A 26,709-nucleotide genomic window follows, 5' to 3' on the forward strand; every position below is an offset into this window, starting at 1 on the left:
CAGTTTTGTTCGGCATAACAGTCTGAAATAAAATACATAAAATATGAAAAAAAAAAACCAGCTTGGCTAGGAAGAGGCAAGCTAACAGTTTTCTTGGGCATTTCGTCAAAAAGGCAAACATAATTTTCAACTGCTTATGACACAAACCCCAAATCAAACCAATGACCTCTGGGAAAAACAGTAACAGATATTGCTAAAACTACACTGGAAATCTGGAAATCTTATTTAGGCTGAGCCTAAATCCTTAGGGCCCCAATAGATTAAAAAAAAAAAAAGCTAAAAAAAAATAATCCCTACTTCTACTAATAAAACAAGAACAAAGAAAGACGACATTGACTGCAAACGTTTGTGGTAACATTTCTCTGAAGCTGCCACATTGCAAACCAGTTTTACTCTAAGACTAAAAAGCAAACCCACAAGCAAAAGCATTACCTGAAACTCACAGAAGAAACGATGACAGTAGGCTCAAATGCACCACGAAGAAAACCACTCAACTGTTCAAAACCCAGCAAAGAAAGGAAGAAAGGCAGGCTTCTGTAGCCCCTTCCTTCACTGAATGCTCGAGCTGCAGGTGAGAGCCAGCTCTAAATCAAGAGGCCTTTTAAGGGGCAAACTCTTCACCTGTACCTAATTGCTGACCACAGGTGTGGCACAGACTTAACCAACCCAACTATGACCTTCAGAGGTTTTTGAACAAGACCCACCCTTTTAACAGCATAACTATAGCATCCCCCTTAGGATGAGTAATAAGAAATTACTCCTAAGTATAAAATGTTGGTGGTTTACTGAAAGTTCAATGTATGACAGCCAGGCTTGATTGAAATGACATAAAATTATAGATGTTATTAAGCCACCAAACATCAATTATCATTGTTAAAAAACTGTACAGATTAAAAGATTCCTTCCATGTTCTGGCTGCTGAGATACAGTGCGTGGAAGCGTATTGGTTACAGGTACATACAATATGCTTTACATAAGCACAGTTCCATCTACCATTTAGATAGAACTGAACTTCTATTAAACTTCTTCAATCTGTCTCATGCAGTAGCAAATTCAGAGACACTCCCAATTCTCAGCAGCGGGATTAGCAGGAAACTCTAAAGGGCGTGTTCCACTGTTTCTTGCCGATCCTCTTCTTGCCATTTTCCCAGCAGTCTTCCCGTCACATACAGCCACGTCTTATGCTCAGTCATGAGGCTAAAACTCAAGTCCAATAAAGCTGTCATAGAGAAAATAAAAAAGAGAGCAGACATAAGAGGAAAGGCTGTGTATCCCCGCCCTCCCCCTGGCCCCATGCGGCACCCTGGGCAGGGACAGGAGGGTTTCAGGGGGACGGGAGGGACACGGGGCGCTGTCCCTCTCCCAGTCCCAGCCTGCATCCCATTGGCCGCAGCCAGCGGGAGGGCAGCGCGCTGCCGTGTCTGTGGTGCGTGTAAGCATGTACGAGGCATAAACATAACAAGCACATGGCGTGTGTGGCGTGTGTGACATGGTGCTTGTGTGTTCAAGGCGTGTGTGTGTCATGTGGATGGGGTGGTTGTGGCATGAGCCTGGCACATGCACAGCGTGTGCATGGGCGCAGTGGCGTACGCAAGGCTTGTGCATGGCGTATGCATAGGGTGAGCATAGCGTGAGCCTAGAATGTGTATGACGTGTGCATGGGGCACTCACCTTTGCCTCGAAGCAGAGCCCAGCCTTCAGGTCTCACGGCCCTTTCTTCTCCTTCACAAAACCAGGATCGGGAATCGGGTTTCAGTCACCTCCCATGACAGAACCCCCCAGCCGTGTGCAAGTTCTCCCCAGAGAAACGGCCCTAGTTCCCTTGCCGGCCCCCAACAGAATGACGCTCACGACGTCTGTTCTCATCCGTTTCAGCAGTGGAAACTCCTTTGCTCACCAGGCATCAGCGTTTCTCCCCACTTTGAGTCTAGCTGGCCGCTTGCCTCGCTCTGGTTTTCTCGGCCTTGCAGCCCATCCTCGGCCCGCTCTAGAGGGGAAGAGAAAGCGGAGGTCGGCTTTCACACGGCTCCGAGGAGACACACCACCCGCAGGACACTTTTTATGTAAGCGCGTCACCCATCTCCCATGTGCCCCCTCCCTGCGCGAAGGGTGTCTTTGGTGCAACAACCCACAGGCAGCAGCAGGGGTTACTGCAGTCGGGGAATCCCCAAACTTCCCTTTCTATGGGACCTGGGAGCATACAGAGCCTTCTGCGTTCGCTTGAAGGATGAGATCTGCCCAATCTGTGCAGAGAGAGGCAAAAGAAGCCACTTCAGCTGCAGACACCCTCATGCTAAGGAGGCTCCCGGTGCTGCCGGCTCTCGTGTGGCGAGGACGCCCAGCACCATGTCACCTTTCCACCCCTAGAGCTGGTCCCTCTGGCTTAGCAAGCAGATCGGCGGTCCCAGCACACGGCCTCCACACGGGAAAAATTCAGACCCACGGGACGACCCCACAACAGCTTCCAGCTGCAGATACCAACAGCGAAGCTACCCGCTTAGTTACACCACCATCCGTCTCCACGCCAAGTGAACATGAACGTTCCACCCTTGCAGGGCCCTGAGGTGCCTCTGCAGGCTCGTCAGGGATCCAACCGCCTTCTGAACAGCGTCAGACGGCCTGCGCACATTCTGCTTGGCAATCGCCTTCCCCGGGGCTTTCACCCGACAGCCCTGACACAACATCAACTCGTGCGTAAGCGCACGCATACACACGTGCAAAGGAACGTTAAACGGCAACAACACGAGGCCTCGCTCGGCAACGATGCCATGAAGATGGTCCCACAGCCCTTTCATTTAGCCAGCGGAGAGCAGATAAAGTTCATCCTCCTCCTCCCTCCGTGCCGTGCCAGCTCACTCACCGTTACTCCTCACGACGGGATGGAAGGTGGAAGAATATCGGGCTTTGCAAAAGCAAGGGAGTTCTGTGAGACTTTTGCCAGGTTTTCTGCAGCAAGGACATTCTCCAGACTGGCTTCTTGGGCTGCGAGGAAAGAGAGACGTGCACGATACGTTAAGGAATTTTTAACGCCACCTCGGAATACCATCACGATGCTAAGAGAGTCATTTGTCCAGTTACAGGTGACAATCGGAGCTTAAGTAAGAAAACAGATAAAGCCCCCCACCCCCACACACGATGAATGACGATGTGGTCAACGACAGGACCACGCCACTGGCGCAGAAGCCGGGCCGATACACCGAGCCCTCATCCACAGAGAAACAAACGGAGGAGCCAGAAGCTGCTCCCCAAACCAGGAGTCAGCATCACAAATGTCACCCTTGCTCAGAGCTGCAAAGCGGACGTTTCTCCTCTCACCTGAATGGCAACCGCTTCCGTTTCACCCGTGGGCACCCTCCTCTTCTTCCGCCGCGAGCGTATGAGAGAGATGGGAAGGCTCCACAGCGCTCTGCAAAGATGAGGGACCTCTAAGAGGTGCGTCTGCATTTCCCCAAGGTACTTGAGGTACCTTAACTCTACAGTTACCGTTAAAAATGCAACAACTCCCCTTCCGTACCACTGTTACGGGACATAGTTTAACACAAACACTAAAAAGAAGTCTAAAAAGACGTTAAGCCTCAAAATAGGTGAGAAGGCTGAACAGGTATTCTGTGTAACTGGAAACAGAGAAATGCCTGAACCAGGAGGATCTGCAGCAAGCGTAACGGATGTTGCACCGTTATAAACCCTGTGACACAGAAGGGTTTTAAATGCAAAGAAGCCTGGTTGTAGAAGAGAATCAAAGAAGCGACCTCCCTCCTGGCACTCTCTACACTAACATAAAAGCGCTTTCCAAAGCTCCCCTTCTCCTCCTTTCCCTCTTCACGTGTGTGCAGCGTGCTTGCAGTGTGGCTGGCATGTTATCTTCATGGCATGTGCTAGCATGTGCATGGCGTGTGTATGGTATGTATGTGGCCCATACATAACATACGCATGGAGTGTGTGGCATGCGTGGCATGCTGCCTGCATGTGGAAGGCGTGTGCGTGACATGTGCTGGACTGTTGTGGCATGAGCCTGGAATGTGCATGGAAGCAGTGGCGTGTGCGTGGAGTGTGTGGCATGTACACAACACATGCATGGCATGCGTGGCCTGTTGCCTGCGTGTGCAATACATGTGTGTGGTATGTTGCTTGTGTGTGCAAGGTGTGTGCGTGGCTGGTGTGTCATCTTCATGGTGCAAGCTAGAATATGCATTGCCTGTGGATGGCATGTACACAGCATGCACATAACATGCGCATGGCCTGTGTGACATTTTGCGATGTGTACCAGGGCTCTGTGGCGTGTGTGGCATGCCACTTCATGTTCGAAGCATGTGCATGGGGTGGTTGCGGCGCTAGCCTGGCATGTGCATGGTGCGTGCATGGGCAGCACAATGTGCATGGGGGAGTGAATTGCATGTGTGGGGCGTGGGCCTGGCGTGTGTGTGGCATGTTCATGCTGTGAGGCGTGCACAGGGTCGGCTGGCAAAGCCCCTGGCACCCTAGTATTGTTGTCTCGATCCAGCGTTCACTAAACGTCACATACTAACCCAAAGTGGAGAACACTCCAGCTAGTGCCGTCAACTCGATTGACGGTGATTAGCAAAGAGGAATGAGTCCTGAGAAAGCCACGTACCCGAAAGCTGCTGGCCTGGAGGACACGGCCACATCACTTCTCCCCCTCTCCCTGAGGAGGGGTCAGGATCCCGCAGGGGCTCTCTCATCGCCAACACTTCCGTCAGATTGTCTCTGCTGACAAAGCAAAAAGAATCATAGAATCACTAAGTTGGAAAGGACCCACTGGGCCATCGAGTCCAACCATTCCCATTGATCACTAAACCATGTCCCTCAGCACCTCCTTCACCGGTCCCTTAAGCCTCTCCAGGGAAGGTGACTCAACCCCCTCCCTGGGCAGCCTCTGCCAGTGCCCAATGACCCTTGCTGTGAAAAATTTTTTCCAGAGGCCAGCACCCTCCTTCTCCACAACCTCCTTTCAGGGAGTTCTAGAGAGCAATGAGGTCTCCCCTCAGCCTCCTCTTCTCCAGGCTAAACACCCCCAGCTCTCTCAGCCACTCCTCATAAGACCTGCTCTCCAGCCCCCTCACCAGTTTTGTTGCTCTCCTCTGGACTCGTTCCAGAGCCTCAACATCCTTCTTGTGGTGAGGGGCCCAGAACTGAACACAGGATTCGAGGAGCGGTCTCACCAGTGCCAAGTACAGAGGGCACTTACTTCCTTACTATTAAAGACTGAGGCAAAGAAGGCACTAAGTACCTCAGCCTTGCCCTCGTACCCTGTCACTGCTGTCCCTTCTGCACCCAATAGGAACTGAACACTCTCCCTAGTCCTCCTTTTATTGTTAATGTATTTATAGAAAGATTTTTTGTTATCTTTCACAGACTTAGCCAATTTGATTTCTAGTTGGGCCTTAGCCCCCCTCATTTTTCCTCTGCACGATCTCATTTCCTCCCTGTAGTTCACCCAAGATGCCTGTCCCTTCTTCCAAAGCTCATAGACCCTCCTCTTCTTTTTAATGTCTCTCAAGATCTTCCTAGTCAACCAAGCTGGTTTTCTCCCCTGCCGGCTCCTTTTCCGGAGCATGGCGATGGCTTGCTGCTGAGCTGCTAGGACTTCCTTTTTGAAGAGCTCCCAGCCCTCGTGGGCTCCCCTGCCCTTAAGGACTGTCTCCCACAGGACTTTGCCAACCAGCCTTCTGAACAGTTCAAAGTCTGCCCTCTGGAAGTTTAATGTGACTGTTGTGCTAATCTCCCTCTTCACCTCACCTAGAACTGAAAACCCCATCATCTCGTGATCGCTTTGTCCCAGGCGTCCTCCTACCACATCCCCCACAAGGCCTTCTCTGTTCATGAACAGCGGGTCCACGAGGGCACCTTCCCCTGTCAGTTCACACACCAGCTGTGTGAGGAAGTTGTCTCCCACGCACTCCAGGAACCTCCTAGACTGCTTCCTCTCCGCTGTATTTTACTTCCAGCAGATATCTGGAAGTTTGAAGTCTCCCACGAGGACCAGAGGGAGCAATCACGAGACTATCCCCAGTTGTTCATAGAAGAGCTCATCAGCTGCTTCTTCTTGGCTGGCTGGTCTGTAACAGACTCCATCACAACATCAGCCTTCTTGTGGGCTCCCCTGATTTCAACCCACGGGCACTCAGTCCCAACCTCCCCATAATCCTGTATCAAAGCAAAAGGAAGGAGCTGTTACAGCAAAATACTCCAAGTAACCGTGGTTGAAATGAACCCCCCCTGCCCCTGAACCTCCCTTTCCGCTCCTTCCCCTCTTCCCCACCTCCTTCTTTCCCCCCTTCTCCTCCCGTTGTGCCCCATACTCCCCCCCTGCTTTCCCCCTCTCTCCCCTCCTTCCCTTCCCCCCCTCCCTCCTCCCCCTCCCGAGCGGGGATCTCCCCCGCGGGGCCGCACGCCGAGCGCAGACGCAGCCCCGAAGGCCCCGACCGCCCCTGAGCCCGAGCCGGCCCCGGGAGGGCCGCGGCTCACGGACAGCGAGCCCGGAGCGGCGCCGCCGGCCACAGAGCGCTCCCCCGCGCCTCTCCGGGCGCCTCTGACTCACCCGAGCCCGGCCCCGTTCGAGCCGCTCCCGACCTGGGAGGGACACGGGGGCCCGGGGGGCGCTGTCCATCTCCCAGCCCCAGCCCGCACCCCGTTGGCCGCAGTGGCGGCGGGCGGAAGGGCAGCGGAGAGCAGAGCCGAGCCGTCCCGAACGGCGCCGCGCGGACGCAACCCGCTCTTCGCCTCTCTCCCCGCCCCGCCCCTCCCGGCTCGCCCGCCCCTGTGGGCCGTCCCGTTCCCCCGCCCCGGGCTGCAGTACCGCTCCGCGGCCACGGCGCGGCAGCACTGAGTCCCCGCCCCATTCATCCCGAGCGCAGGGATTCCGGCCAATGGGAGCGCTTGCTGCAGGGCCCGCCCTACAGCCGCTCTGCGGGCGTTGATTGGCTGGCGGGCGCTGAGTGGAGGATCCACTGCGCATGCGTGCCGTACAACATGGCGGCGCCCACAAGCAGTCATTGCGCATGCGTGCAATCCAACATGGCGGCGTCCATGTACACTCACTGCGCATGCGTGCAGTCCAACATGGCGGCGCCCATCAGCAGTCACTGCGCATGCGTGCCGTATAACATGGCGGCGCCCATAAGCTGTCAATGCGCATGCGTGCCGTACAACATGGTGGCGCCCATCAGCAGTCACTACGCATGCGTGCCATGCAACATGGCGACGTCCCTAGGACTCACTGCGCATGCGTGCCGTACAACATGGCGGCGCACCTCATGGAGCCGCTGCGTTCCGTTTAGCATGGCGCCCGCTGTTCCCGCGGGGCCCGTTTCAACGGCAGCCTGCCGGCACCGAGCGGAACCCAAGGCAGCCTGAGCGAGCCGCGCGGGGCCGAGCCGAGGGGACTCGTGCACCCCGGGCAGGGGCGGGGGAGCTTCAAAGCGGGACGCGGGACGCTGTCCCTCTCCGTTCTGCACCGCTCCCCTCCCCGCGCCCCGCCCTGCTCCCCGCCCCGCCCCTGTGGGCCGTCCCGTCCCCCTCAGCCCCGGGCTGCAGTACCACTCCGCGGCCACGGCGCGGCGGCACTGAGTCCCCCCATTCATTGCCTAGGGTATCGAATGGCTGTCCGTTCCGCGCTCTGATTGGTCACTTCTCGATCCCACCTTGACAGCGCTGCCTTCTGATTGGCTGTGTCTCCACGCTCTGATTGGTCGATTCACAATCCCACTTTGCCAGCTCTGTGTTCCGATTGGCTGCGGACTCCGCGCTCTGATTGGTCGCCTCTGGATCCCACTTTGCCCGTGCTGTGTCCTGTGCCCGTTTGATGGACGATTTGGCCCAGTTTGCCTTTATTTGCTCAATTTGCCCTTTTATGGGCAATTTTCTCAGTTTGCCTTATGTGCTCAATTTGCCCTTATATTGTTAATTTGACCTTTTATGGCAATTGACCCAGTTTTCCCTTACAGGGTCACTTTTCTCTTTTATGGCAATTTGCCTGTATATGGTCAATTTGCTCTTTTATGGCAGTTGGTCAAGTTCGCCCTCATATACTCAATTTGCCCCTTTATGGCAATTTTCGGGTTTATGGCACTTGGCCCGGTTTGCCCTTATATGGTCAATGATCGGGCCCCTGGGCGCCCCCCGCCCGGGGCTGCAGTACCGTCCGCGGCCACGGCACGGCAGCACTGAGTCGCCACACGTCCCCGGGCTGCAGGACCGCTCCGCGGCCACAACGCGGCAGCACCGAGCCGGGCGAAGCTCTTTTTGCCGTCGTTCCCGTTTTTACCGTTTTCTCCCGTCGCGGGTTCGATCCCGACGGGCGCCAAACCGCCCGGAGCAGCAGCTCCCGCGGCGCTGCCCGCACACCCTCCCCCGCTGCCGGGCTCCGCAGCAGCGCAGACCCCGCCTGCCTTCCCCCGGGCTGCCCCTTCGCTCCGGTCCCGCGGGCTCCGCTCTCCCTGCCGAGGGGCCGCTCGCTCTCCGAGCCCTCTGCGGCCGGGAAACCTCACTGCCCTGCACCGCTCTCCCTCCGAGCGGCGGCTGAAAGGGAGAGGTGGCGCCTCCAGGGGAAAGGCCGCGGCTTTCCCCGCTCCCGCACGCCGTCTCCGGACGACGGACGCCGTTCCGACGGGAGGCCCTGCGGCTGTGCCATAGGGGCAGGCTGGAAAGGAACAACTGACCCGCTGCAGGAAAGGACATGGAATTCCAGTCCGACACGAGGGGACTTTGGAAGCGGCAGACGCATCGACAGCGAGAACACTTCCCTGTCGAACGCCCACACGCCATCGCGATCCGGCACGTGCCCCCGGCCGCCAGCGAGCCCATCTGAGCCCATCGGCCGCCCGTACAGCGTGCAGCTGGCTGCCAACTCGGAGCCTGCGCAGCACAGCGCTCCCCGTGCCGGACTGTGGCTCGCGGCGCCATCGCCACGTGCCCCGAACGGCCTCCGCCGCCACCTTCTTTCTTCATTTCCAACACTGAAAAAGCAAAACATGTAACAGCAGTCGGCGACCAATCAAAAGCTTTAATGTGGACACCACTGGTTTACACGGGGTTCCTCTGGCTTCCCCACACCTGGGCAGAAGAGGCCAAAGGATCCTTGGAGACAGACACGCTCTTCCCAGTCACGCAGCAAAGGTGGCGGCAGCGCGACTGGGACAGAAGGTCTGGATGAGGCCGCGCCTTCCACCTGGGCGTGGGCAGGAGGAGAGGAATCCACTTCCTAGGCCGCACAGAGGAGAGAGACCTGCAAGAGGGAACACACAGAAAGGATCGTTAGCAGGGCGATGAGATGAGGTGGCCCTTGGCCCCAGGACAAAAATGCTTTCCTCCTTCACCCATGTTTCCTTCTCTGACCTTCCAACTCCCACAGCCCCTGCTCTACAGCCCCCCCAAAGCAAGCCGAGAAGAGAATCTCCTTCAAAAGAACGGCCAAGGGTTTCACTCATCCCACCCAAAAGGAAACCACAAGGAACGGGAGGACTCGCCAGATGGAAAGCAGTGTCACCGGACCAAGTTTCAGGAAAGTCCAGAGGGAACACGATTCATTTTAATAGTTATTCAGTTAGACGTACTTGGTCAAAAAGAGAAAGGAAACCAAACCAAGTCTTACCCACTGTAAACTCGTTACGCTAAGATGTTCTAAATCACGCCCATGTGACAGCCCAGCGTAGAAAAGCAGCCCGGGCACCCTGCTATTTATCCTCCTCCTGAGGCACAGAAGGCTCCCTCCGGCACGCCTCTTCTCTTGCCGGGGTCAGACCTGCAACGCGCCGGCTGGCAGGAACCACGTCACTGCACGCAACTCGAGGTTGGCCCAGACTACAGGCCTGAGAAACACGCGCGTGGAGGCGAGAGGTGCGACGGCAAGGCAGCTCTTCCAGACACACGTGCCGGCACCCGTTCAGCAAGCGCCTGTCACCAAAGCCTCTGCAGGAGAGGACTCAGCCCGGCAGAGAGGGGCAGCGATCGGGTGAGGCATTTTGGTTTAGTTCAGGCACACGATATTTGTAGGAAGGAACAAAGCCTGGTTTGGCCTCCAAAGAACAAGATGCCTGGATGCGAAGCGAGGCCACAGAGACCACATGGCACTGCCCGTGTGCCGTGCCTCAGATGCAGGTCACTCCCACCCGCACATCAAGCATAACAAGAACGGAACCGAGTGTAGGTTTGAGGCTGAGCAGCCGCACAAAAGCAACCGCTCCCACTCCTCTCCGCCTGTCAAGAGAGCAGAGAGCAATGAGACCTCCCTCCTATGATCACATGCAAGCCCATCCACGCCAGCAACTACCTGAGACGTCGGGAGACTTCGGCACGGTCAGTGGCTGGTTGCCAGCTTCACTTCTACGCTGCCGTATTTATTTGCGCACCGGGTTTGCCTCGTGAACCTGTGAAAACAGCAATCAAAGCCCAAAGGAAGCAAACGCTTGCAGTTTTGACGAGGGTGAAACTGGCAGCAGGGGAGTGGGGTTGGGGGGGGATCATCGGTGCGAAGAAGGCAGGAGGCGCCTGTCAGTAAGTGCGCTCGCTGCCTCCGGCACTGGAGTGAGCCACCAGGAAGACGCGAGGCACGTTTCGAAGTTGTGGATTTTACAGAGATCATTCTGCTTCCACAACCATGTTTGTAGAGCTTGGCAACCCAGCCAGCTTGGCAGAGCTGCCTCTGTCGTTTGCGGGGCTGGCTTTCGGAGCCTTTTTTCAGAGCAGCTGTAAAGTTAACGAGGAGTCAGTTTGCAACAGGGAAAGTGGAAAAGACAGTCTGAAGGCAGCTCAACAGCGACACTGGCTACTTTAGTATGCTCTTGCATAATCCCTCTTGGGGTTACTTCACAGCTCCCTTTTTGTTGCCGGCACAAGGAACAATTTTGTTCCTCACATTGAAAGCAACGCTTCCCTTCGCACAGGTTCGCCTGGCGAAGCACATCGCACCCTAGTACTGTCGTCTCGATCTGGCACAGACTCAAATGCGATGCCGTCACACGCTAACTCGACGTAGAGAACGCTCCAGCTCGCACCGTCAACTTGACCGACGGTGATTAGCAAAGAGGAGTGAGTCCCAAGAAAGCCACGTACCTGAATGCTGCTGGCCTGGAGGGTCAGCCATGTCGCTTCCCCCCGACTCCCTGGGGAGGGGTTGGGATCCCGCAGGGGCTCTCTCATCATCAGTTGTCAGACTCTCTCTGCTGACACAGCAATAGGAAGGAGCTGTTACAGCAAAACATTCCAAGCAACCGTGCTTGAAATGAACTCCCCCTGCCCCTGCAGCTCTTGCCACCGCACACGACATCCCAAAAAAGCGACCCCCCCCATCCTCGCTCTTCACACGGCTCCGAGGAGACACACCACCCGCAGGACACTCTTCACGTAAGCGCGTCACCCATCTCCCATGTGCCCCCTCCCTGCGCGAAGTGTCTTTGGCACAACAACCCACAGGCAGCAGTAGGGGTTACTGCAGTCGGGGAATCCACAAACTTCCCTTTCTACGGGACCTGGGAGCATACGGAGCCTTCTGCGTTCGCTTGAAGGATGAGATCTGCCCAGTCTGGGCAGAGAGAGGCAAAAGAAGCCGCTTCAGCTGCAGACATGCTCATGCTAAGGAGGCCCCCGGTGCTGCCGGCTCTCATGTGGCGAGGACGGCCAACACTGCGTCACCTTTCCACCCGCAGAGCTGGTCCCTCTGGCTTAGCAAGCAGATCGGCTGTCCCAGCACACGGCCTCCGCACTGGAAAAATTCAGACCCACGGGATGACCCCACAACAGCTTCCAGCTGCAGATACCAACAGCGAAGCTACCCGCTTAGTTACACCACCATCCGTCTCCACGTCAAGTGAACATGAACGTTCCACCCTTGCGGGGCCCTGAGGCGCCTCTGCAGGCTTGTCAGGGATCCAACCGCCTTCTGAACAGCGTCGAACGGCCTGCGCGCATTCTACTCGGCCATCCGCCTTCCCCAGGGCTTTCACCCAACAGCCGTGACACAACATCAACTCGTGCGTAAGCGCACACATACACACGTGCAAAGGAACGCTAAAGGGCAACAACGCGAGGCCTCGCTCGGTAATGATGCTGTGAAGATGGTCCCACAGCCCTTTTGTTTAGCCGGCAGAGAGCAGATAAAGTTCATCCTCCTCCTCCCTCCGTGCCGTGCCAGCTCACTCACCGTTACTCCTCACGACGGGACGGAAGATGGAAGAAGTACCAGGCTTTCAAAAAGTGGGGCTGTGCTGCGAGACTTTTGCCAGGTTTTCTGCAGCAAGGACATTCTCCAGACTGGCTTTTTGGGCTGTGAGGAAAGAGAGACGTGCACGATACGTTAAGGAATTTTTAACGCCACCTCGGAATACCATCACGATGCTAACAGAGTCATTTGTCCAGTTACAGGTGACAATCGGAGCTTAAGTACAAAAACAGACAAAGGCCCCCACCCCCACGCACGATGAACGACGATGTGGTCAACGACAGGACCACGCCACTGGCACAGAAGCCAGGCTGATACACCAGGCACTCATCCACAGAGAAACAAACGGAGGAGCCGGAAGCCATTTCCCGAACCAGGAGTCAGCATCACGAACGTCACCCACCCCATTTCCCACCACTCTCTGAGCCCAGCCATCCAACCAGTTTTCCACCCAGGAGAGCACGTGCCCGTGCAGTCCAGAGGCTGACAGTTTTTGAAGCAGAATGCTGCGAGAAACTGTGTCAAAGGCTTTACTGAAGTCCAAGAAGGCAACATCCACAGCCTTTCCCTCATCCAGCAGCCGAGTCACTTTGTCATAGAAGGCGATCAGGTTAATTTGGTAAGACCTGCCTTTTGTGAACCCGTGTTGACTGGGCCTGATCACCTGGTTCTCTTGCATGTGCTTCACAATAGCACTCAAGATCACCTGTTCCATGACTTTTCCCAGCACTGATGTTAGACTGACAGGCCTGTAGTTCCCTGGATCCTCCCCACGACCCTGCTTGTAGATGGGCACAGCAACAGCCAGCCTCCAGTCCAGTGGAACTGCCCCAGTCAGCCAGGACTGTTGGAAGATGATGGAAAGGGGTTTGGCCAGCACATCCACGGCTCCTTTAATACTCTTGGGTGGATCCCATCTGGCCCCACAGACCTGTATGTGTCTAGCTGGGCAAGCAAGGATCTGACCACCTCTCCTCTTGGATCATGGGAACTTCATTCTGCTCCTCTAACTCCTGGGTTTGTACACAGAGAGAACAACCTTCCTTACTATTAAAGACGGAGGCAAAGAAGGCACTAAGTACCTCAGCCTTGCCCTCGTACCCTGTCACCATTGCTCCTTCTGCACCCAATAGCAATTGAACAGTCTCCCCAGTCCTCCTTTTATTGTTAATGTATTTATAGAAAGATTTTCTGTTATCTTTCACAGACTTAGCCAATTTGATTTCTAGTTGGGCCTTAGCCCCCCTCATTTTTCCTCTGCACGATCTCAATTCCTCCCTGTAGTTCACCCAAGATGCCTGTCCCTTCTTCCAAAGCTCATAGACCCTCCTCTTCTTTTTGATGTCTCTCAAGATCTCCCTACTCAACCAAGCTGGTTTTCTCCCCTGCCAGCTCCTTTTCCGGAGCACGGCGATGGCTTGCTGCTGTGCTGCTAGGATTTCCTTTTTGAAGAGCTCCCAGCCCTCGTGGGCTCCCCTGCCCTTAAGGACTGTCTCCCACGGGACTTTGCCAACCAGCCTTCTGAACAGTTCAAAGTCTGCCCTCTGGAAGTTTAATGTGACTGTTGTGCTAATCTCCCTCTTCACCTCACCTAGAACTGAAAACCCCATCATCTCGTGATTGCTTTGTCCTAGGCGTCCTCCTACCACATCCCCCACAGGCCTTCTCTGTTCATGAACAGCGGGTCCACGAGGGCACCTTCCCCTGTCAGTTCACTCACCAGCTGTGTGAGGAAGTTGTCTCCCACACACTCCAGGAACCTCCTAGACTGCTTCCACTCCGCTGCATCGTACTTCCAGCAGATATCTGGAAGTTTGAAGTGTGCCACGAGGACCAGAGGTAGCAATCTTGAGACTATCCCCAGTTGTTTATAGAAGAGCTCATCAGCTGCTGCTTCTTGGCTGGCTGGTCTGCAACAGACTCCATCACAACATCAGCCTTCTTGTGGGCTCCCCTGATTTCAACCCACAGGCACTCAGTCCCAACCTCCCCATAATCCTGTATCAAAGCAAAAGGAACGAGCTGTTACAGCAAAATACTCCAAGTAACCGTGGTTGAAATGAACCCCCCCTGCCCCTGCAGCTCTCGCCACCGCGCACGACACCCCAGAAAAGCGACACCCCCCCCCGCTCTCTCTAGACCGACAACACAAAAGCGCTTTCCAAACCTCCCTTTCCTCTCCTTCCCCTCTTCCCCTCCTCCCCACCTCCTTCTTTCCCCCCTTCTCCTCCCGTTGTGCCCCATACTCCCCCCCTGCTTTCCCCCTCTCTCCCCTCCTTCCCTTCCCCCGCTCCCTCCTCCCCCTCCCGAGCGGGGATCTCCCCCGCGGGGCCGCACGCCGAGCGCAGACGCAGCCCCGAAGGCCCCGACCGCCCCTGAGCCCGAGCCGGCCCCGCGAGGGCCGCGGCTCACGGACAGCGAGCCCGGAGCGGCGCCGCCGGCCACAGAGCGCTCCCCCGCGCCTCTCCGGGCGCCTCTGACTCACCCGACCCAGCCCCGTTCGAGCCGCTCCCGAGCGGTGCCGCTGCGGCCGCGGGCCCCGGCGCGCAGCGAGGGCGGGCGGCGCCCGGGCCCCGAGCGGAGCTCGAACCACCCGCCCGCGCTCCGCCTCGGGCCGCCCCCCGGGCACTCTCCCGGCGCTGATTGGCCGCCGCTCGCTGAGTGACGCGCGGCGCAGCCAATGGGAGCGCTCTGTGCGGGGCCCTGCCCAGGGGCAGCCGAGCGCAGCCGCACCGAGACGAGCGCTGCAAAAACACGCGGAGTCGGGGCACGCGGGGCTGTCAGGGGACACAGGGGACGCGGGCACCCCGGGCAGGGACAGGGGACAAACGGGGCTCGGGGAGGACGGGGGCGGGGGCACGGGGGCCCTCGGGGCGCTGTCCCTCTCCCAGTCCCAGCCCGCACCCCGTTGGCCGCAGCCGGCGGCGGGCGGAAGGGCAGCGAAGAGCAGAGCCGAGCCGTCCCGAACGGCGCCGCGCGGAGCCGACAGCAGCCGAGCGGATCCGAGCCGCTCTGCGAACCGCCCCGCTCCCCGCCCCGCGCCGCCCGGCTCGCCCGCCCCTGTGGGCCGTCCCGTTCCCCCGCCCCGGGCTGCAGTACCGCTCCGCGGCCGCAGCGCGGCAGCACTTGGCACACCCCTTTCATTTCTTAAGGCATAGAAGGGCTGTAAGTTCCGCGCTCTGATTGGTTCTTTCTGGATTCCTCTTTGCCTGTGCCGTGTTCTCAATGGCTGTGGATTCCGCGCTCTGATCGGTCACTTCTCGATACCACTTTGCCAGCGCTGTCTTCTTATTAGGTGAGCGAGCCGCACTCTGATTGGTCCTTTCTTGATCCCACTTTGCTGTGCCGTGTTCTTATTGGCTATGCGTTCCAAGCTCTGACTGCTCGCTTCTCGATGCCACATTGCCAGCTCTGTCTTCTGATTGGCTGTGCTTTCCACGCTCTGATTGGTAATTTCTCAATCCCAATTCGCCAGCGCTGTCTTCTGATTGGCTGCATGAACCGCACTCTGATTGGTCGTTTCTCGAGCCTACTCTGCTTGTGCCGCGTTCGGATTGGTTTTGGCCCTTTTATGGTCATATTGCCCTGTGACGGCAATTGTCCCAGTTTGCCCTTATAGTCTCAAGTTCCTTTTTAACGGTCAATCTATCCTTTTATGGCAATTGGCCAAGTTTGCCCTTGTATGATCAATTCGCCCTTTTATTGCGATTTGCCCCTTACATCGCTTATTTGCCCTTTTATGATTTATTTATTTGCCCTTTTATGATTTATTTGTCCTTTTATGGCAATTTGCCCTGTTTGTCTTATATGGTAAATTTGCCATTTTATGAGCAATTTTCCCAGTTTGCCTTATATGCTCAACTTGCCCTTATACTGTTAATGTCACCTTTTATGCCAGTTGGCCCAGTTTTCCCTTATATGGTCAATTTGCTCTTTTATGGCAATTAAAGTAGTTTGCCCTTGCACGGTCAATGACAGGGACCCTGTGCGCCCGCCCAATCCCCCCGGCTGCAGTACCGCTCCGCGGCCACGGCGCGGCAGCACTGAGTCCCCCCGTTCTCCCCGAGCGCAGGGATCCCGCCCCCGGCCGCGCTGCCGACGCTGATTGGCTGCCGCGCTCTGAGCGACGAGCGGCTCAGCCAACGGGGGAAGGAAGCCGGGGGGAGGCGCGGCGTTTGAAAGCCGACGGGGCGGGGAGGGGGGGAGGATCTTTAACCCCTCGCTGTGTTTTGCGGAATCAAACTCTATAACTCAGGGTGCGCGGGGGGGTTGGGGCACGACTGTCGTTCCGTGTTGTGTTGTTCCGTGTTTCCATGTCGCTCTGTGTCGCTCCTTATCGTCTTATATGGCGAATTTGCTCTTTTATGGTGAATTTCCCCTTTTATGGTCAAGTTGCCTTTTTATGGATATTGGCCTTTATACGGTCAATTTTTCCTTTATGGTCAATTTGCCCTTTTATGGTCAATTTTCCCTTCTATTGGCGGTTGCCTCACTCAAGATGGCGGCGGTCCCATCCGTCTTCTTCCCAGTGTCCTCACTCAAGATGGCGTCGTGACCTCTCGTTACCCTCACTCAACATGGCGGCAACACCGACACGTCATGCCCTCACTCAGGATGGCGGCGAGAACCCCCCTTCCGCACCCGTGCCCTCACTAAATATGGCGGCGACACCAACACGCCATGCCCTCAGTCATGATGGCGGCGACACCGAGACGCCATGCCCTCACTCAGGATGGCGGCGAAACCCCGTGCCCTCACAAAAGATGGCGAAGAGATATTTTCCCCCCTTGCCCTCACTCAAGATGGCGGCGAAGACGACACGCCTTTCCCTGATTCAAGATGGCGGCGATAACCGTGCCCTACCTCATGAGGGCGGCGACACCGGAACGTCGTGGCCTCACTAAAGATAGAGGTAGGCCTGCCAGTCTCCCTCCCACGTGCCCTCAAGATTGCAGAGAATATAACACGCCGTGCCCGCACTGAAGATGGTGGCGAGCCCACCCGTCTCGCTCCTCGTGCCCTCACTCAAGATGGCGGCGACACCAATACGCCATACCCACACTCAAGATGGCGGCGAGCCCGCGCATTCTCACTCGCCCTTGCCCTCACTCAAGATGGCGGCAGTTGCCTCGTGCCCTCACTCAAGATCGCAGCGACACCGACACGCCACGTCCTCACTCAGGATGGCGGCGAGGACATCCCCCCCGGCCCCGCGCCCTCACTAAAGATGGGAGGGAAACCGAAACACCCTGCCCTCACTCAAGATTGCGGCGGGCCTGCCTGTCTCCCTCCCTGCGCCCTCACTCAAGATGGCGGCGATACAGACACGCCGGGCCCTCATTCAGGAAGGCGGCAACACCGACACCCATGCCCTCACTCAAGATGGCGGCGAGAATCCCCCGTGCCCTCACTAAAGATGGCGGTGAGACTTTTTTTCCTTGCCCTCACTAAAGATGGCGGCGTGAACCGTGCCCTCCTTAAAGAGGGCGGTGACACCGGAACGTCGTGGCCTCACTAAAGATAGAGGTGGGCCTGCCAGTCTCCCTCCCCTGTACCCTCAAGATTGCGGAGAATACAACACACCGTGCCCTCACTGAAGATAATGGCGAGCCCCCCAGTCTCTCTCCCCGTGCCCTCACTCAAGATGGCGGCGACACCAATACGCCATACCCTCACTCAAGATGGCGGCGAGCCCGCGCATTCTCACTCCCCCGTGCCCTCACTCAAGATGGCGGCGACACCGACACGCCCTGCCCTCACTCAAGATGGCGGCCGGCCCGCCCCGAGTCTCTCACCGTCTCTTCACTCAAGAGTTTTCGGTAATTCGCCCAGTTTGCCCTTTTAAGGCGTTTTCCCGGTTTGCCTTATATGGTCGATTTGCCCTTAGAGGGTCAGTTCGCCCTTCTATTGTTTTGGGGAATCACCCTCTCTCACTCGGTTAAGGGTTATGAAGCAGGTGTGTGTGATGTGCGGGCATATGAGACAGGGGAAAAGCTCGAAAAACTTAGAGGGCTTAGCTCACTGAAATACGCACTGTCTGCTAGCAAAGGCCTTCAAGACCCTGGATGGTGATAAGGGAGGAGCTCAGTCACTGATAAGGGGAAGCCGACTGCCTCCTGCTCTGCGGACTCGGAGCTCGACCAGGACGAGAAGGCGCCTGCGCACAGACTGGGCTCACGGACGATTCACGAGGAAGATAGAGGCGACTTCAGCCCTGAGCCCCAGACCACGACACTGCACCTGCGCAAGTATCTGCTTGTCAGACCATACGGTGTGTGAGTTAGGAGCATTAGCCCCTCGCACCCGCCGGCGAATAAACACATACCTGCTTTATAACCCTTAACGGAGTTATAGAGTTTGATTCATTATCCATTCCCTCCAGTTATACAATTGTTTCGGTTACTCCCTGTGTGAAATTCTATGTGAGGATGTACTGCAGAAGCCAGAACCAAACCGAGGGCGTTGTCCAAGCAACACACAGCAACTCCAGCTGAGAGAGACACGATGTGGACAGGGCTGGCAGTGCCCTCTGCGCTAACTCGCATAAACCTCACTGCATCCCAATGTGAAAACCAGTTCACCCTGCACAGTGGCTCCATTAAGTACCTTTACGGAGCAGAGATTGCCAATTGTATTTAACTGTGCCAAGCCATGTGATGGTTTTGGAACAACTTCTAGAAACGGCAGAGACCAAGTTAGGGCTGAGCTCTATTTACAGTAAAATTGTAGCAGTTTTGTTCCGCATTACAGTCTGAAATAAAATACATAAAATATGAAAAAAAAAAACCAGCTTGGCTAGGAAGAGGCAAGCTAACAGTTTTCTTGGGCATTTCGTCAAAAAGGCAAACATAATTTTCAACTGCTCACGACACAAATCCCAAATTAAACAAACCACCTCTGGGAAAAACGGTAACAGCTATCGCTAAAACTACACTGGAAATCTGGAAATCTTATTTAGGCTGAGCCTAAATCCTTAGGGCCCCAACAGATTAAAAAAAAAAAAAAAGCTAAAAAAATAATCCCTACTTCTACTAATAAAACAAGAACAAAGAAAGACGACATTGACTGCAAACGTTTGTGGTAACATTTCTCTGAAGCTGCCACATTGCAAACCAATTTTACTCTAAGACTAAAAAGCAAACCCACAAGCAAAAGCATTACCTGAAACTCACAGAAGAAACGATGACAGTAGGCTCAAATGCACCACGAAGAAAACCACTCAACTGTTCAAAACCCAGCAAAGAAAGGAAGAAAGGCAGGCTTCTGTAGCCCCTTCCTTCACTGAATGCTCGAGCTGCAGGTGAGAGCCAGCTCTAAATCAAGAGGCCTTTTAAGGGGCAAACTCTTCACCTGTACCTAATTGCTGACCACAGGTGTGGCACAGACTTAACCAACCCAACTATGACCTTCAGAGGTTTTGAACAAGACCCACCCTTTTAACAGCAAAACTATAGCATCCCACTTAGGATGAGTAATAAGAAATTACTCCTAAGTATAAAATGTTGGTGGTTTACTGAAAGTTCAATGTATGACAGCCAGGCTTGATAGAAATGACATAAAATTATAGATGTTATTAAGCCACCAAACATCAATTATCATTGTTAAAAAACTGTACAGATTAAAAGATTCCTTCCATGTTCTAGCTGCTGAGATACAGTGCGTGGAAGCATATTGGTTACAGTTACATACAATATGCTTTACATAAGCACAGTCCCATCTACCATTTAGATAGAACTGAACTTCTATTAAACTTCTTCAATCTGTCTCATGCAGTAGCAAATTCAGGGACACTCCCATTTCTCAGCAGCGGGACAAGCAGCAAACTCTAAAGGGCGTGTTTCACTGTTTCTTGTCAATCCTCTTCTTGCCATTTTCCCAGCAGTCTTCCCGTCACATTCAGCCACGTCTTATGCGTAATCATGAGGTTAAAACTCAAGTCCAACAAAGCTGTCTTAGAGAAACTAAAAAAGAGAGCAGACATAAGAGGAAAGGCTGTGTATCCCCGCCCCCGCCCCGGCCCCATGCGGCACCCTGGGCAGGGACAGGAGGGTTTCGGGGAGACGGGAGGGACACGGGGCGCTGTCCCTCTTCCAGTCCCAGCCTGCATCCCATTGGCCGCAGCCAGCGGGAGGGCAGCGCGCTGGCGTGTCTGTGGTGCATGTGAGCATGTACGAGGCATAAACATAACAAGCACATGGTATGTGTGGTGTGTGTGACACGTTGCTCGTGTGTGCGAGGCGTGTGCGTGTCATGTGGATGGGGTGGTTATGGCATAAGCCTGGCATGTGCACAGCGTGTGCATGGGCGCAGTGGCGTACGCAAGGCTTGTGCATGGCGTGTGCATGGGGCACTCACCTTTGCCTCGAAGCAGAGTCCTGCCTTCAGGTCTCACGGCCCTTTCTTCTCCTTCACAAAACCAGGATCGGGAATCGGGTTTCAGTCACCTCCCATGACAGAACCCCCCGGCCGTGTGCAAGTTCTCCCCAGAGAAGCGGCTCTAGTTCCCTTGCCGGCCCCCAACAGAAGGACGCTCGCGATGTCTGTTCTCATCCGTTTCAGCAGTGGAAACTCCCTTGTTCACCAGGCATCAGCGTTTCTCCCCACTTTGAGTCTAGCTGGCCGCTTGTCTCGCTCTGGTTTTCTCGGCCTTGCAGCCCATCCTCGGCCCGCTCTAGAGGGGAAGAGAAAGCGGAGGTCGGCTTTCACACGGCTCCGAGGAGACACACCACCCGCAGGACACTCTTCACGTAAGCGCGTCACCCATCTCCCATGTGCCCCCTCCCTGCCCGAAGGGTGTCTTTGGCGCAACAATCCACAGGCAGCAGCAGGGGTTACTGCAGTCGGGGAATCCACAAACTTCCCTTTCTATGGGACCTGGGAGCATACAGAGCCTTCTGCGTTCGCTTGAAGGATGAGATCTGCCCAATTCGGGCAGAGAGAGGCAAAAGAAGCCACTTCAGCTGCAGACACCCTCATGCTAAGGAGGCCCCCAGTGCTGCCGGCTCTCGTGTGGCGAGGACGGCCAACACCGCGTCACCTTTCCACCCCTAGAGCTGGTCCCTCTGGCTTAGCAAGCAGATCGGCGGTCCCAGCACACGGCCTCCGCACTGGAAAAATTCAGACCCACGGGACGACCCCACAACAGCTTCCAGCTGCAGATACCAACAGCGAAGCTACCCGCTTAGTTACACCACCATCCGTCTCCAGGCCAAGTGAACACGAACGTTCCACCCTTGCAGGGCCCTGAAGCACCTCTGCAGGCTCGTCAGGGATCCACCGGACGGCCTGCACGCATTCTGCTCGGCCATCGCCTTCCCCGGGGCTTTCACCCAACAGCCGTGACGCAACATCAACTCGTGCACAAGCGTGCACGTACACATGTGCAAAGGAACGCTAAACGGCAACAACACGAGGCCTCGCTCAGCAACGATGCCATGAAGATGGTCCCACAGCCAGCGGAGAGCAGATAAACTTCATCCTCCTCCTCCCCCTGTGCCGTGCCAGCTCACTCACCATTACTCCTCACGACGGGATGGAAGCTGGAAGAATACCGGGCTTTGAAAAAGCAGGGGAGTTCTGTGAGACTTTTGCCAAGTTTTCTGCAGCAAGGACATTCTCTGGACTGGCTTTTTGGGCTGCGAGGAAAGAGAGACGTGCATGATACGTTAAGGAATTTTTAATGCCACGTCGAAATACCATCACGATGCTAACAGAGTCATTTGTCCAGTTACAGGTGACAATAGGAGCTTAAGTACAAAAACAGAAAAAGCCCCCCCCACCCCCAATGAACGACTATGTGGTCAATGACATGACCACATCACTGGCACAGAAGCCGGGCCGATACACCGAGCCCTCATCCACAGAGAAACAAACAGAGGAGCCAGAAGCCGCTTCCAGAACCAGGAGTCAGCATCACAAACGTCACCCTCACTCAGAGCTGCAAAGTGGACGTTTCTCCCCTCACCTGAATGGCAACCGCTTCCCTTTCACCCGTGGGCACCCTCCTCTTCTTCTGCCGCGAGCGTATGAGAGAGATGGGAAGGCTCCACAGCGCTCTGCAAAGATGAGGGACCTCTAAGAGGTGCATCTGCATTTCCCCAAGGCACTTGAGGTACCTTAACTCTACAGTTACCGTTAAGAACGCAACAACTCCCCTTCCGTACCACTGTTACGGGACATAGTTTAACACAAACACTAAAAAGAAGTCTAAAAAGATGTTAAGCCTCAAAATAGGTGAGAAGGCTGAACAGGTATTCTGTGTAACTGGAAACAGAGAAATGTCTGAACAAAGAGGATCTGCAGCAAGCGTAACGGATGTTGCACCGTTATAAACCCTGTGACACGGAAGCGTTTTAAATGCAAAGAAGCCTGGTTGTAGAAGAGAATCAAAGAAGCGACCTCCCTCCTGGCACTCTCTACACTAACAACATAAAAGCGCTTTCCAAAGCTCCCCTTCTCCTCCTTTCCCTCTTCACGTGTGTGCGGCATGCTTGCAGTGTGTCTGGCGTGTGTGCGGCGTGTGCCTGGCTGGTGTGTCATCTTCATGGTATGTGCTAGCATGTGCATAGCATGTGTATGGTATGTACATGGCCCGTACATAACATACGCATGGAGTGTGTGGCATGCGTGGCATGCTGCCTGCATGTGGAAGGCGTGTGCGTGACGTGCTGGACTGTTGTGGCATGAGCCTGGAATGTGCATGGAAGCAGTGGCGTGTGCGTGGAGTGTGTGGCATGTACACAACACATGCATGGCATGCATGGCATGTTGCCTGCGTGTGCAATACATGCGTGTGGTATGTGGTATGTTGCTTGCATGCGCAAGGTGTGTGCGTGGCATGTGCCTGGCTGGTGTGTCATCTTCATGGTGCATTGCTAGCATATGCATTGCCTGTGGATGGCATGTACACAGCATGCACATAACATGCGCATGGCCTGTGTGACATTTTGCGATGTGTACAAGGGCTCTGTGGCATGTGTGGCATGCCGCTTGCATGTTCAAAGCATGTGCATGGGGTGGTTGCGGCGCTAGCCTGGCATGTGCATGGGGGCAGCACAATGTGCATGGGGGGTGAATTGCATGTGTGTGGCGTGGGCCTGGCATGTGTGTGGCATGTTCATGCTGTGTGGCGTGCACAGGGTCGGCTGGCGAAGCCCCTGCCACCCTAGTGTTGTCTCGATCCAGCGTTCACTAAACACGATGCCGTCACATACTAACCCAAAGTGGAGAACGCTCCAGCTAGTGCCGTCAACTCGATTGACGGTGATTAGCAAAGAGGAATGAGTCCTGAGAAAGCCACGTACCCGAAAGCTGCTGGCCTGGAGGGCACCACCACGTCACTTCTCCCTCTCTCCCTGAGGAGGGGTCGGGATCCCGCAGGGGCTCTCTCATCGCCAACACTTCTGTCAGATTGTCTCTGCTGACAAAGCAAAAAGAATCATAGAATCACTAAGTTGGAAAGGACCCACTGGACCATCGAGTCCAATGATTCCCATTGATCACTAAACCACGTCCCTCAGCACCTCCTTCACCCACCCCTTAAGCCCCTCCAGGGAAGGTGACTCAACCCCCTCCCTGGGCAGCCTCTGCCAGTGCCCAATGACCCTTGCTGTCAACAATTTTTTCATGATGTCCAGCCTGAACCTCCCCTGGCGGAGCTTGAGGCCATTCCCTCTCTCCTGTCCCCTGTCCCTTGGGAGAAGAGCCCAGCTCTCTCCTCTCCACAACCTCCTTTCAGGTAGTTGTAGAGAGCAATGAGGTCTCCCCTCAGCCTCCTCTTCTCCAGGCTAAACACCCCCAGCTCTCTGAGCCGCTCCTCTTCTTCTCCAGCCCCTTCCCCAGCTTTGTTGCTCTTCTCTGGACTCGGTCCAGAGCCTCAACATCCTTCTTGTGGTGAGGGGCCCAGAACTGAAAACAGCATTCGAGGAGCGGTCTCACCAGTGCCGAGTACAGAGGGAGAATAACCTCCCTGGACCTGCTGGACACGCCATTTCTATCTAAGCCAAGATGCCATTGGCCTTCTTGGCCACCTGGGCCACTGCTGGCTCACGTTCAGTTGCTGTCAACCAACACCCCCAGGTCCTTCTCCTCCAGGCAGCTTTCCAGACAGACTTCTCCTAGTCTGTAGCACTGCATAGGGTTGTTGTGCCCCAAGTGCAGGACCCAGCATTTGGCCTTGATAAACCTCACACCATTGGTCTCAGCCCAGCGCTCCAGCCTCTTCAGATCCTTTTGGAGCCTCCCGACCCTCCAAGACGTCAACACTTCCACGCAGCTTAGTGTCGTCAGCAAACTCACTAAGGCTGCACTCAACCCCTTCATCCAGATCATTGATAAAGACACGGAACAGGGCTGGAACCAGCACTGTGCCCTAGGGAACCCCACTTGTAGCTGGCCTCCAGCTGGATTTAACTCCATTTATGTGCTTCATGACAGCACTCAAGATCACCTGTTCCATGACTTTTCCCAGCACTGACGTCAGACTGACAGGCCTGTAGTTCCCTGGGCCCTCCCTGCGACCCTGCTTGTAGATGGGCACAACATCCGCCAGCCTCCAGTCCAGTGGAACTGCCCCAGTCAGCCAGGACTGTTGGAAGATGATGGAAAAGGCCCATAGACCATCTGGCCCCACAGACCTGTGGGTGTCTAGCTGGGCAAGCAAAGCTCTGACCACCTCCTCTTGGATCATGGGAGCCTCATTCTGCTCCTCTAACTCCTGGGTTTGTACACAGAGGGAACAACCTTCCTTACTATTAAAGACGGAGGCAAAGAAGGCACTAAGTACCTCAGCCTTTTCCTCATCCCCTGTCACAGTTGTTCCTTCTGCACCCAATAGGAACTGAACAGTCTCCCCAGTCCTCATTTTAATGTTATTGTATTTATAGAAAGATTTTTTGTTATCTTTCACAGACTTAGCCAATTTGATTTCTAGTTGGGCCTTAGCCCCCCTCATTTTTTCCCTGCACGATCTCACTTCCTCCCTGTAGTTCACCCAAGATGCCTGTCCCTTCTTCCAAAGCTCATAGACCCTCCTCTTCTTTTTGATGTCTCTCAAGATCTTCCTAGTCAACCAAGCTGGTTTCCTCCCCTGCCGGCTCCTTTTCCGGAGCATGGCGATGGCTTGCTGCTGAGCTGCTAGGACTTCCTTTTTGAAGAGCTCCCAGCCCTCGTGGGCTCCCCTGCCCTTAAGGACTGTCTCCCATGGGACTTTGCCAACCAGCCTTCTGAACGGTCCAAAGTCTGCCCTCTGAAAGTTTAATGTGACTGTTGTGCTAATCTCCCTCTTCACCTCACCTAGAACTGAAAACCCCATCATCTCGTGATCGCTTTGTCCCAGGCGTCCTCCTACCACATCCCCCACAGGCCTTCTCTGTTCATGAACAGCGGGTCCACGAGGGCACCTTCCCCTGTCAGTTCACTCACCAGCTGTGTGAGGAAGTTGTCTCCCACACACTCCAGGAACCTCCTAGACTGCTTCCTCTCCGCTGTATTGTACTTCCAGCAGATATCTGGAAGTTTGAAGTGTGCCACGAGGACCAGAGGGAGCAATCTTGAGACTATCCCCAGTTGTTCATAGAAGAGCTCATCAGCTGCTTCTTCTTGGCTGGCTGGTCTGTAACAGACTCCATCACAACATCAGCCTTCTTGTGGGCTCCCCTGATTTCAACCCACGGGCACTCAGTCCCAACCTCCCCATAACCCAGTATCAAAGCAAAAGGAACGAGCTGTTACAGCAAAATACTCCAAGTAACCGTGGTTGAAATGAACCCCCCCTGCCCCTGCAGCTCTCGCCACCGCGCACGACACCCCAAAAAAGCGACACCCCCCCCCGCTCTCTCTAGACCGACAACACAAAAGCGCTTTCCAAACCTCCCTTTCCGCTCCTTCCCCTCTTCCCCTCCTCCCCTCCTCCTTCTTTCCCCCCTTCTCCTCCCATTGTGCCCCATACTCCCCCCCTGCTTTCCCCCTCTCTCCCCTCCTTCCCTTCCCCCGCTCCCTCCTCCCCCTCCCGAGCGGGGATCTCCCCCGCGGGGCCGCACGCCGAGCGCAGACACAGCCCCGAAGGCCCCGACCGCCCCTGAGCCCGAGCCGGCCCCGGGAGGGCCGCGGCTCACGGACAGCGAGCCCGGAGCGGCGCCGCCGGCCACAGAGCGCTCCCCCGCGCCTCTCCGGGCGCCTCTGACTCACCCGACCCGGCCCCGTTCGAGCCGTTCACGACCTGGGGGCGCACGGGGGCCCTGGGGGCGCTGTCCATCTCCCTGCCCCAGCCCGCACCCCGTTGGCCGCAGTGGCGGCGGGCGGAAGGGCAGCGAAGAGCAGAGCCGAGCCGAGCCGTCCCGAACGGCGCCGCGCGGAGCCGACAGCAGCCGAGCGGATCCGAGCCGCTCTGCGAACCGCCCCGCTCCCCGCCCGGCTCTCCGCTCCCCGCCCCGCGCCGCCCGGCTCGCCCGCCCCTGTGGGCCGTCCCGTTCCCCCCGCCCCGGGCTGCAGTACCGCTCCGCGGCCACGGCGCGGCAGCACTTGGTACACCCCAT

At 55.8% G+C, this 26,709-nt stretch overlaps 1 protein-coding gene and 1 long non-coding RNA gene across 3 annotated transcripts; both read right to left on the reverse strand.

The window, feature by feature from the left end:
• LOC138722124 (uncharacterized) lies at positions 1-26,709 on the reverse strand. Its single transcript, XM_069859981.1, has 6 exons — positions 26,363-26,709; positions 23,479-23,594; positions 3,316-3,406; positions 2,861-2,982; positions 1,898-1,987; positions 1-1,219 (listed from the first exon to the last, which is right to left on the reverse strand). Exons 1-6 carry the CDS (start codon positions 26,707-26,709, stop codon positions 1,098-1,100), a joined length of 888 nt encoding a protein of 295 aa, XP_069716082.1. The 3' UTR covers positions 1-1,097.
• Positions 9,003-14,744, reverse strand: LOC138721729 (uncharacterized). 2 transcript variants are annotated; one of them, XR_011337609.1, is made up of 7 exons: positions 14,661-14,744; positions 13,896-14,173; positions 12,158-12,280; positions 11,429-11,719; positions 11,071-11,180; positions 10,289-10,385; positions 9,003-9,244 (listed from the first exon to the last, which is right to left on the reverse strand). It is a non-coding gene; the product is annotated as an uncharacterized lncRNA (long non-coding RNA). The 2 variants fall into 2 exon arrangements; XR_011337610.1 differs by lacking the exons at positions 13,896-14,173; positions 14,661-14,744 and adding exons at positions 12,882-13,019; positions 13,107-13,191.

The sequence above is a fragment of the Phaenicophaeus curvirostris genome, chromosome 6 (assembly GCF_032191515.1).
Source record: "Phaenicophaeus curvirostris isolate KB17595 chromosome 6, BPBGC_Pcur_1.0, whole genome shotgun sequence".
Taxonomy (NCBI): domain Eukaryota; kingdom Metazoa; phylum Chordata; class Aves; order Cuculiformes; family Cuculidae; genus Phaenicophaeus; species Phaenicophaeus curvirostris.